At 36.5% G+C, this 12,274-nt stretch overlaps 1 protein-coding gene across 1 annotated transcript; it reads left to right on the forward strand.

The window, feature by feature from the left end:
- Window positions 1-1,139: 1,139 nt before the first annotated feature.
- On the forward strand, window positions 1,140-9,948 carry BFSP2 (beaded filament structural protein 2). The gene is made up of 6 exons (XM_032234549.1): window positions 1,140-1,622; window positions 2,794-2,876; window positions 3,063-3,219; window positions 4,274-4,435; window positions 8,463-8,594; window positions 9,558-9,948. The coding sequence occupies exons 1-6, from the start codon at window positions 1,167-1,169 to the stop codon at window positions 9,789-9,791; spliced, it is 1,224 nt and encodes a 407-aa protein (XP_032090440.1). The 5' UTR covers window positions 1,140-1,166; the 3' UTR covers window positions 9,792-9,948.
- The last annotated feature ends 2,326 nt before the right edge of the window (window positions 9,949-12,274 follow it).

The raw sequence follows: 12,274 nt of genomic DNA on the forward strand, positions 1-12,274 counted from the left end.
TGGTATGAATATTTCTTGCAAGTTTTTTCCCCCATTGTATTATATTCATTGTCTTTATCTCATTTCTGTTCCCATGATGTACTTTTCCCATTAAGCAGTAAGTCATATATATAATTTTTCCTTATATCTGTATCTCCAAGAAACGTTCAAAACATCCTATGCATCTTAGATAATTTATATGATATTAAATATTACTGGTTCAGCATTTTATTTTTAAGATTATAATTCAATGTGAATTTCAGGCCTTCAGTCCACATATTTCCCATTGCTTTAACATTTTATTATAACCAACATTTACAGCCTATTGAATGATACAATATTTGGCATGCTCTCTCTGTAGGTTCAATGAAACATTTTATTAACCTTAGTTTTAAGATGTTCATTAGTACATAGTATATTTCAATGTCATTTTTAGCAACTTCAAAACCATAATTTTTTTATCCAAAGCAAACCCTTATTTTCTATTGTAGATAGGTAAACCAGTGACATGTATGACTTTCTAGCTCTTATTTTGATTTAAGAGTGGGTTCACTTGGAACAAAGGATATTATTTCATTATAAATCCGTCAGTGAGGGTTCCCTGTGATTTCCTTCTATAAAAAGGCTTCTTGGGGTAACACCCCCCCAAAAAAGATACTTTTCTCTGTATTTATTCCAAACTTTATAAATGTGGTTCTTAAAATCCACATTCATTTTAACTGTATCCTATCAACAGATAGGCACAGCAAGTCACAGCAGTTTCAAGGCCATGGTTGTTAGAGTCCACTGTACCACACAGTTCCTGGCAGCTTGTGAGATGACTGCTGGGAAAACAACACATTGACACTGAAAACCTGACTCTAGCAAAACTACACTGGCTGAAATCAAGTAAGCCAAACGTTGCAAAGAGGATCCCCACCCCCACAATCTATAATGATCCTCTACTACATTGTCTGTATTGCATTTTGCTCTTGTAGCAGATTTCTCATGAAATAGATTGCTGACCAAGTGAAATGACCCAAACAATTGTTCTAACAAATATGCCTGAGGTAGGCAGCCCCAAACAATGAGAAATGTTCCAGAAATATATGAGAGAGCACTTTGCAGATTTCTATGAATATGTGCAACATCAGAAGGGCAGGGGAAGGAGAGTGAATTCATTTAGTGCAAACCTTCTGAAGTACAGCATGTCCTTACCCAAAAGCAGGGCATCCTTTGCAGAACATGAACCCTCAACTTCTATTGAGGAAAGATCAGTGCCCATAAGCCATAGATTTAGTATTAGCAGAGGAGGAAGCCTCTTAAGACCATCTGCTGCTTACATAGGTATTGTACCTATGGAAAGTGTCAGCAGCCTGGGCACACGGATATCCCGCAGAGCTTTGGGGATAAGCAGTGTTTTCTTACAAGGTCTTCATAGTTCTTGTACAACCATACCGCTATTCCAAGGATTGGAAAAAGAACGAAGCCTATCTTATGAAAATATGAACAGATGCTTGGTGGATTACATTGAAAAGGTGAAAACTTTGGAGCAAGTCAACCAGGAACTTGAAGGACATATCCGTGCTTACCTGAATAAGAAATCTTCCACTGACAGTAAATGGGGATCTCTAAGGGAGAGCTGGGCAACCATTTATCATCAAGTAAGTATGAAATGAAGCATTTGTTAACCACAGCCAAATTCACTTCAATTTTGATGAGGCTACTTAAATTGAAGTTTAAATGACATTTTCCTCTTACTTGATGTAATTTAATCTTATAAAAGTAAATTCTATTGTTTATATTGTTTTCAAATTTCAAATTAGGTTTGAGCATTTCCATAGGGTATCTGTAAGTTTTTACTGCTTTATTTAGTGTATCCCCTGACTCCACAATTCTGAGTGGTTCACAAGAAAATATGAAAGAATGCAAAGTTGTTTCTCTTTGAAGTAGTTATTGAAAAGGATTGAACAATTAAGAGAAATACTGCCAGAACTGTTCATGTTTATGCAATTATATAACCTTTTTACCAGTATGATTCTATATGTAATGAAGAAAGTACAATTTTCATTATATTCTCAACCTTGTCACATCTTAGAATTACAATTTTGTTCAGGGAATACAGACACACTAATCAGTGAAACTTAATATTATTCAAAGCATAAGTGCTAACAGCATAGGGAAGCCCCGTTTGCAAGTCTCCCACAACTGCTTTTCAGCTTTTGGAAACATAATCATACAAGTACAATATGTGGGAGCTATCCTGTTATTGGCTATCCACTCATTTACCAATGATAAACGTCCAAAAAAGCTAATAGTGTATATGAAATAATCACACATTTCAAACATATACACAAACATAACTTATTTCAGGGGATCAAAAAATAAACAAATCGGAGGAGGGGTGGGCTTGATAGATAAGATATCAAACAACATGCTTGTTATGAAAAGTCAAACTCCTATGAGAAATATGTCAACATTTGACCTTTTTTTTGCATTTTGGGATTTACAATCATCACTTAGGAATTATCACACACTATAACAGAGGAATGCCATCTCATTGAAAATACAATGTACAGGAAACATGCTTGTAATATATAGGACCTATAAAACTTTTAAGTAATTCCAATAGCAATAGTGCCATGCAGATGTTATTCAGTGGTTCACTCTGAAGATTCATCAATTTTTTCCACTTTACACTGCTGTCAGGAGAAGATTAAGTAACGTCTATGCAAACACCACCTGAGTAAGATGTTATTCTAGAGTTCCATCCGTATACAATTTTGGATATAGATTGTATATTTTGTTTATGTTTGACTCTTTGAACTGTTATAGGTAGGGGATGCAGTTCTGGAAAATGCCCGCCTCATGTTGCAAACAGAAAGTATTCAAGCATGTGCTGAAGATGTTAAAGACAGGTAACATTAAATTAAAAGTAAAAATAAATATGCATTTTAATATTTAAAAAAGAAAGGAATTGTAAATTGAGGAAACTGGAACCCAATCCTCTTCCATCAGAAGGCAACTTCAATTAATAGTAGTTCTTCATGCCAGAAGTCTAAACTTTGTGATATTATTTTGATATATTCTCATTTATACTGCAGGTATGAAAATGAGCAACCATTTCGAAAGGCAGTAGAAGATGAAATTAATTCTCTCTATAAAGTAATTGATCATGCTAATTTGACTAAAGTAGACTTGGAGAGTCAGATAGAAAACATGAAGAAAGAACTAGCTTTGCTGTCAAAAAATCATGAAGAGGTAAATCAATCCTGAGAAACAAAAAAATATATGTATTCTACTTCTATCTAAACAAAAGATGGAAATGAACTTTAGGTCTGACAAGGACATTTTAATACCAGAATTTTAATGCCATCAATAAGCATTTTATCATTTTGTAATACTATGCACTGATGAAAGTCTAATTAGCATTAGAACCAGTGGTGGGTTCCTCTCCCTGTCGCTACCGGTACACTGCGCGCAGGGCCGGGCGTCCTGGTCATGCATTCACGCTGCGCACTCTTACACACTCCACTGCCCCTGCGACACCCAGTTGCTTGTCGGAGGTCTCACAGGCACTGCACGTCTTAGTAATTAAACAAAGTATTATAAACTGAGACAAACAGATATGTATTCAAGGCTGTTCTGTTTTTTCACAGAACATCAGGGAAAATAAGCAATGACTACAGTATACATTCTAAAGTATACTGTACTTTAGCATACATTCACTAACAGATGTACAGCTTTCATCATCATGGTTGTAAATATCAGTGGCTGTGGAATCCAAACATTTTGGAGTTCCCAGAGAGATCTGGCTATCCATTATGGGAATAGTGGTAGATTAGATGGGCTCTCAATATGTACCAGAAGGGCTTTTTCATGTATTTATGAACATCAAAAAATGTACCGGGTTTAAATAAAAACTTCTGAAGCAATGCAAACCATCTGAGTCATAGCACTGGGATAACTGTTTATTAGACTGACGAGTTAAATTATTTTGTAAACCATTCATTCGTTTTAAGACACTCTGGAACATGACCGGTTCTCAAGAGAAATATATTCATAGTTGCCATTTAAAGCGACAATGAGATTTTTGTGTTTCTATTAAATTCTAGCAGTTATTATGAAATACAAGTTGAGAAATAGCTCTCTTTCAACACCTTACTATAGAGGCAAATGCACTGCATAGCAACAAAGTTGCAACAAATAGTAATTACTCTGAGTTTTGTTAAAATATGTGCTTCTGTTTTTTTATAAAGATTATTTTATTTATTTAAATGAATTGGTCATCTATTTGTAACAACTTTATTTTCAGGATATCAAAATCCTTTACAAACAGCTTGCTTTATCACCACTGGAAGAATCAGAAATCCCCATTGAAATTAGCCTGGATGACATTTTGAAGAAAATCCAGATTCAATGGGAGAAAAATATTGAACAAAACTATGCTGAGACTGGTATCTTGCTCCATGCTAAGGTAAGCATGGAACAAAATTAGCTGTAAGAATTAACTTCAAATTCTTTTAGGTCAATAAAACATAATCAAACAGCATATAGTATAAGCTTTTGAATTATGCAGAATTCTTCAGCAAAATTGTAAATATAACCAAGAATGCAGCAGGAAATAGTAAAACACCAGACTCACAGGATTTGCATTTGATCCAGTGCATGTGTAGAAGAGGACAAAAAGTCATGCAATGCATACAAAATAAAGGACAAGCCTTCAAGCACATGGTTGCAGCTGCCTTTTTGACTTCTACAGTAATCCTCATTGTGGATGTCCCAGTAGGGGGTTTCAATTTTTTTTAGAACCTATTATGTAGGTGTGGCCTGTTTCATGGGAGTGGCTCAGTGGTCATGTGACCATGTGGGCGTGGCCAACTCAGAAAATGTGGTGAAACTCACTTAACAATGCTCTTGCTTAGCAACCAAAATTTTGGGCTCAATTGTGGTCATAAGTTCTCTCTCTTTCTTTCTTTCATCTCTCCCATTTTCTTTTCTTTTTTCTTTATTTATTTTTTCCTTTCTTTCTCTCTTTCTCTTTCTGTCTTTCTCTCTCTCTGTCTGTATCTTTGTCTCTCTCCTCCCTCCCCCATTGGTCATTCTGTGTGTGTGTGTCTGTCTGTCTGTCTGTCTCTCACTGTGTGTGTCTCCCTCCCTTCCTCTCTCTCTCCCCCCTCCCTTCCTCTCTCTCTCTGTCACTCTGTGTGTATAAGTGTGTGTGTGTGTGTGTGTGTGTGTGTGTGTGTGTGAGAGAGAGAGAGATCCCTAAAAGTGATACTGCCATTCAATTGGGAGGAGGGGAGCCTCGGAGTTAAATCATTAGCTACATCTGAAACAACTGAGTTTTACAACTTTACAACAGGTTTCCTGTCACCGGGAGACTAAAGGTCCCAACATCTCTGGAGGGATGTTTATGGTAGCCATGTGGGATATATAACTTTGATGTCTAACTAGAGATAGCCATGGGAACGTGTGCTTTATTGACTCCCAGGGCACAAGAGTTAAGGAAGCATCTTCACACTTGTGTATTGGTCAGAATCTGCATTGGACAAAGGGGAGGGGTCATTATCAGCTTAATCCCATTTGCATGGCCTAAAGGTTTTCAGGTGCTGCTTTGCTTCTAATGGTTCCCATCCTGCTTGATTAAAGGCTCCTTTTGAAATAATCCGTTTCAAGAGTCTTTACTTTCTCAAGTTAGGAGAGGAGCTATTACAGTTTGTCTGTCTCTCACTCACTCACTTAATCACTCACTCTGTGTGTGTGTGTGTCTCTCTCTGTGTCTCTGTCTGTCTGTCTTCTCTCCCTCCCAACCCAGCGGAGCCTCGTCCTTCTTTTTAACCAGACGGTTATCTTCTTTTTAGCCAGGCGATCTTTTTCATGTTAACTCGAACATTTTAACTCAAATATTCATACATGTCACCATCATCATATATCCATTTTCATTTGACTGTAATTATTATTTAAAAATATTAATAAAGATAATAATCTTAAACAATACATGCCCACACCAGTGGGAAAAGAAAAAATCAAAAAAGAGGGGGGGAAAAAGACAAAAAGAACAAAAGACAAGGCAGGGAAGAAAAAACAAAAACAAAAACAAAGGTATATATTATATAAAAAAAAGTATTTCAGCTGGTTACAACATGTTTTGGTGCATCTCTTCCATTAATTCATATTAATTCAAATATCTTAACTCAGATGTTTACCATATTAACATCATCATACTTCCACTTTTAGTTGACTAGTTATTTAAACATCCTTCAACCTTAACTATGCCAAAGAATTAATCCATAACACCTGCTGACATTTCATTTACTTTTTTGTAGAATCCTCTATTAACATCAAATCCTCGTATCTTATTTTAGCTGAACATCCATAATATTTAGTACCAAAAAGGCGATCTTTTTAACCAGGCACTCTTTGGCTGCTGCACAAGTCCATGGGCATGCACTGCCTCTTCTCTCTGATAGCCCCCTGGTTAAAAAGTAGGTGGCTCCGCTGGTCCGGAGCCCATCCGCAGGGGGAGGGATCCCCCTCACATTCCTCGTCTTCCCGGATGGGCTCTGGACCAGCAGAGAAGAAGCGGCAGGGGCTGTTGGGCTGGAAACCCAAGCTCCATTAGCCCCAAAAGCCTCTTCTGGAGGTCTATTGCAGTTGCAAGGAGCCATGGAGAGTGTGGAGCGCAAAAGTTCTCAGCACTTCGGGAAGCCGCAAAAGTAACTGAGAGAGGTGCGCAGCTTGGTTTAGCCTTCCTGGATGTCGCAGAAGCAGCTCCAATCACGCCGATCTCAGCGTTTTTCGCATCGGGGCGTGCTGCAAGAGGGAATGAGTGAAGACCTTTTCCGGCAGTGCAAAGGACTTCACTGGATTTGCTTTGCTGAGCACGGGGTGACAAGCCCGCACCTCCACCACCAGCAATCCAGAAAAGCTCTTCATTCCCTCCCTCTTGCAGCACACCCTGATGCGAAAAACGGCGAGATTGGGGCTGCTGCTGCGACGTCCAAGGAGGCTAAACCAAGCTGTGCGCCTCTCCCAGCTGCTTTCACGGCTTCCCGAAGCGCTGAGAACCTTCACACTCTTCTCCGTGCTCTCCTTGGCTCCTCGCGACTGCAACAGACATCCAGAAGCGGCGGGGGCTGTCAGGCTGGAAACCCAAGCCCCATTAGCCCCAAAACCACTGCGCCAGCAAAAAGCTTATTTACTCAGCAGGCAACAAGAGATCAAAGGGCTCTCTACAGGGCTCTTAGTGGCGTGGTCCGGATGGGCGGGGGAGCGAGCGGACGCGCGGTGACTGGATGGGCGGGGCCCAGGGGTGAGCAAGCAAGGGGGCGTTCCACCGGTGGAACCTCTTCTAGAGAACCGGTTAGAACCCACCCCTGGGACGTCCCTAACTTGGAAAGTAAAGGAAAAAAGTTATAGACATTCAAATTAGGCTCTTTGATGCTTGCAAATTGCAACTAGAATTATCTATAGCTCTGCTATCTAGCAATTGCTGCTCCTCTATTTTATCACAATTTAGCTTCAAATTGTTAAGTGAAACTATTGTTAAATAAAAGAATGGAAACCCCCAAAACAAATATGAATTGGTTACCCACCCTCACCCCCAATCAAAAGCAGGCTAATCCAAAGGTCAAGAGTATGGGAAGCTTTTGATTTCTCCAGAATTGTTCCTGGAGTGATTTTGTGCTATTAAATTATTTTCATTTCTAGCAACCACATAGTTTTTTCTGCAACGCTCTTGCTCTAACTTGTCCTTTCAAGTCTCCCAATGGTGCACTTATTCAGGATAACTGACTCTATCTATCTTGCTGTTGGTCATCCTCTTCATCCCTTTCCTTCTTTTCCAGCATTAGAGCCTTTTCCAGAGACCTGGGTCTTTGCATGTGTCTAAAGTAGGATAGATGATGATGACAAAAAGCTGGCTGTTGAAGGAAATTAAGAAATTTAGGCAACTGTTAGTTCACTGACTTGGTTCCTGCCTATAAGTCATACTTACAGTATAACTTTATGGGTCAAATTATCTCATTTCAGTGGCATCAGTTTTACTGGAATTGAAATGACACTAGTATAATCTAAATCTAACCCAGTTGTGTACTTCTACATTTAATGTAATGCTATTCATTAACTGTCCAAAGCTTCTGATTTGATTAAGAAGAGATGTTTCCAAATACATGGAAATGTATTTTGACAAAAGTAACCTTTATCTGTGACTCATTAGAACAGCCACAATCCTGAAAACAAGATAGAGCCAATAAAATGAATTATAGGTGTGGTGTTTACTTAGACAAACTCAGCACTTCTTCTTAGCAATCTGAAGCACTACTCATTAGCATTATTTCCATTTTCTTCTGACAATATTTATATTCAATATTTATATTTATTTATGTTAATAATCAAAGAGCTGGATCCAAAACGCAATAATTTTCCTTTCATTTTTCTCTAATATACCTATAAGAGATTGGAAAATAAAACAATGTTTTTATTTATCACTCTTATGTCAGCAATTCACAGAAACAGTGCCTGCTGTACAAACACAAGAGGCAGAGTTGGCTGAATCCCTAAGGGCAGAGTTTCATGAAACAGCCTGCAAAATTCAAAGCCTGCAAATAGAGACTGAATCTCTGAAAACACTGGTGAGTAAGGGAGCAGGGATATCTTTCTGGCACAAATCATTGATCTGGTTCACATATTATGTGAAAATGACTTTATTTTGACTTGGAATGTTAGTGGACTTATCTTATATTTATAAACCATGGCTTCTATCTGAATGATATAGAAAAGCAGTATTTATTCAACATAGCTCACTAAAACCAAGATTAATGCAATGTCTGGACTGATCTCTTCAAAAAGGCTTTTCAAATTAACTGAAAAATAGCAGGTACCCTTTGACTTAAGATATAAAACTTTTATGTTAAAAGGCTACATATTAGACATCAGTTTTTCCATTTCACTATTAAAATGCTTAATTGTCTCTTTTGCTCATATGTATTACAGTAGAGCAGCCATTTTATGAACTGGATCCCTCACCCCTAGAATAACCATTTTCTTTTGAGTTCGGATGTTCTTAAAATATCAAATGGTCCCCAAAGCTTGGGGGCTTCTACACTAGTGCATTCTTAATAAACAGCTTACCAACTCTAAACTGTTTACCATCAAACACTTTTCATGAGTTTTTACAAATCATGAACTAGAACCCACTTTCTGATAAAACAGTAATCATTACTAAATTATCCATTTTTAACTTGAATTTTGGAATGCACTATGATAATACGAACAATACTGATGTCATCTGGAAAAATACCTTTGACCTTTTACCAAAATATTAAGGGCAGCAACAATAGCACTATTTAAATGCTCCTGATCAGTATTTATTTTGATGACCAAATAATCTCTTTGACTGGAATTCTTCAGTCTGTGCATAACAGATATTTTGCAGGAATAATTTATTAATATCTTTTTCTTCTAGAAATTAATATGTATCTGAGAGGATTCTATATTTGAAAAACTAGCATGTTTGGATTTAATAATTGTTTCTCTAAAGACAGAAATGCAAAATATTTAATGTTCAACATTTCATGGATGTTTTGTCTTTACAGAAGAGAGGCTTAGAAAATTCTCTTTATGATGTCAAGCATTGGCATGACATAGAGCTTCAGAATTTAGGCTCTGTCATTGCCAAACTGGAAGCAGAAGTAAGAGAAATCCAAGGAGAAACTGAGCAGCAGCAAAGAAATCATGAAACTCTACTTTCCATTAAAACACAACTCGAGTCAGACATTGCTGCGTATCACTGCCTTCTAGAGACAGAAAGCAGGTATTCTTTTTCATGAGTGAGAATTGTGTGTTGAATTTACATAACAGCATCTCTCGGCCCAAGGAATGAAGGTAAAATCAGAGTAAGCTGATTCTGAAAGGGGAAAAAAGCAGAATATTCCTAGTTGTGGGTTATATTCATAGAAAATGGTAGAATTCCTGGTTTACCCAACATGCTCCTTCTACCAGCACCTGTACTACGGGAAGGATGAGGACATCCTTTAAACCCAATCATTCCCTCCAGCAGATGGGATCTTCAGATAAGTCTCTCCCCGAGTGCTTTTTCTGCACTTTATTGAAGAAGGAAAACTGGAGTGTGGTGAAAACTCTCAGCAGCAAAATTCAGATGCCATAATCAACGCTTCTTGCCATCTTTTGTAGTCCATATCCCCTTGTTAAAGTTTTTGAACTCATTATGTGTAGCCAGTGCCATTTTGGTTCTTTGATATAAGAATTATATTTCTGCATAAGAAAATACAAGCAGTTTATTAATAATTAATTAATAATTAAGAACCTATTGTAAATACTACTTACCAAATAGGAATACAGTTATGCACACACTTTAGTCATATCTTTGCTTTCTCTAACTTGATGCCTTTCTAGATTGCAAACATTGTCAGCTAATGGTTCAGTTTGTTCAGAGTCTAAGCCTACAATACAGTACTACTTTCTTTAATCAGAGCAAAAATAGCAGGCATCTATCAAACTACAATGCCAATCAATCCTAATTAGTGTTCCCAATACCTTTAGAAAACAATAGATGTATGATATATATTATTGAACATTTAGTTGTGCTTCCCTGTGTACTTTTATCAAGAAAACTGTAACTTTTACTCCTGGCATTTTTAAGGTGACATTTAAAATTAAAACTAAAATTAGAAAATTGTAATATTTTAATAAATTAGTAGCATTTGCAATTACCATATTTACACTGTAAATAAAAAGCATCAAGTCCAATTTATTAACTTCATTTGTATTCTAACATTTATTCAGCCCTTAAAACGATGAGAAAAGTATTCTTCATTGCCTCAGATTAGGTGACTATCCTGTTTATGGCATAGTTCTTACTAATCATCTACGTGAGTGTAAGGACTCATGGCTCCTAAGGGACCCGATTATTTCAGTGGATTTTCAAAATTAGTTTCTACTGAATGATACCTTCTGAGATAGCCACATTTGGTAAATTTCCAATGGTCCTGCATAAGATATTGTGAAATTTCAAGAGGTAACATCTCAAAAGAGAGAAATCTTTCTCATAATGGAAAATTTATGAGATTTAAGAGAACCCTTTAAAGCATTTGCATGTGAGTTTATTGTTCACAAATCTTGAATGAGAAAATTGTCTTAATTTTTTTAAAAAATGGCATCCATGCCATTGAACAATAATGGTACTCCATACCTGAGAAGATAACTCTTCATACAAATCCATACATATACAAAATGTATTTCCGTATTATAATTTTCTTATTCTACTCTTATTTTTTCTTGCTAACATTAATAATTTTGTTTTGTTTTTAAGAGTTTGTTCTTTTTTAGGAAATAATAACATGGCATTTTTTGCATTTAACTTTCAGCTGATCTCTTTCTCATCAGAAGACAATTATTACCATTCAAAGAAAGTATTTTATTGGCAAGTGTTCATGGAAAACATGACAATAAAGTTTCTGTTTGATTTGCAAATCTAAGCAGGCCAACTTGCCTAATATTAAATGCCATAAATGACTGCTTTGCATAAAAAGTATAATAGAATAAAATATTAGGTTCAAGTACTGCTGTCCAGTTTTTTTTAAAAAAATACCGAGCAACTATAATAATTCTACAATTTTATATATGTAACTTGGAAATTGTACTCCATTAATCATAGTGGGATTTATTTACTGTTTTAATTAAAGGAATAACTGAGGAATCAAACTGGCAGAACAATATAATCTAAATTGTATTTTTGTAGAACAAGCTTTGTGCACTATTCACTACAAATGTTTATGTTAACCTTGTAAGGTTCTTTGGAGTTTGTCTGTTATTGATTGCACTCTCCAAGAATGTAGATGTTTTCTAAACTACCATTTCTGTTTAATCTTAAGCAATGATCTCAACAGAGCCCTAAACTAGCAAGTATTTTATGCTATCAACTTAGCCAAGAGACTATTTTTTTAAATTAAAAACTGTTTGAGGGGTCATACTGAATCATACCTTAGTACTGCAAATGGTTTTATCTCTGTCCCCATTGCAGTTTTCTAATTTAAATTTCATATATATCCATAATAGTGATTTTATTTTAATTACACAGTAATAGGGATGCAGTGTATCCTAGAGATTTTCTCCTATGGAGCAAGTAGTAATTTTGCAGAAGAGTGAGTATTCAGATTATGCAGAAATTAATGTTGATTTCCCCTTTCATGATCCCAATCCAATTCAGTATTCTTCCCTCTTCAGAGCTCTGAAGCTTCAAAAGTTTGAAAATGCAAAATCTACTACCATATTCCCTGAGAAGGTTCTGGAG

This window comes from Thamnophis elegans, chromosome Z (genome assembly GCF_009769535.1).
Source record: "Thamnophis elegans isolate rThaEle1 chromosome Z, rThaEle1.pri, whole genome shotgun sequence".
Taxonomy (NCBI): domain Eukaryota; kingdom Metazoa; phylum Chordata; class Lepidosauria; order Squamata; family Colubridae; genus Thamnophis; species Thamnophis elegans.

Coding starts and splice junctions, on each gene's coding strand:
- BFSP2 (XM_032234549.1), top strand. CDS start 1,167: ATGTCCTTACCCAAAAGCAGGGCATCCTTTGCAGAACATGAACCCTCA. Junction 1,623..2,793: donor GGGCAACCATTTATCATCAA/GTAAGTATGAAA, acceptor GAACTGTTATAG/GTAGGGGATGCAGTTCTGGA. Junction 3,220..4,273: donor TGTCAAAAAATCATGAAGAG/GTAAATCAATCC, acceptor CTTTATTTTCAG/GATATCAAAATCCTTTACAA.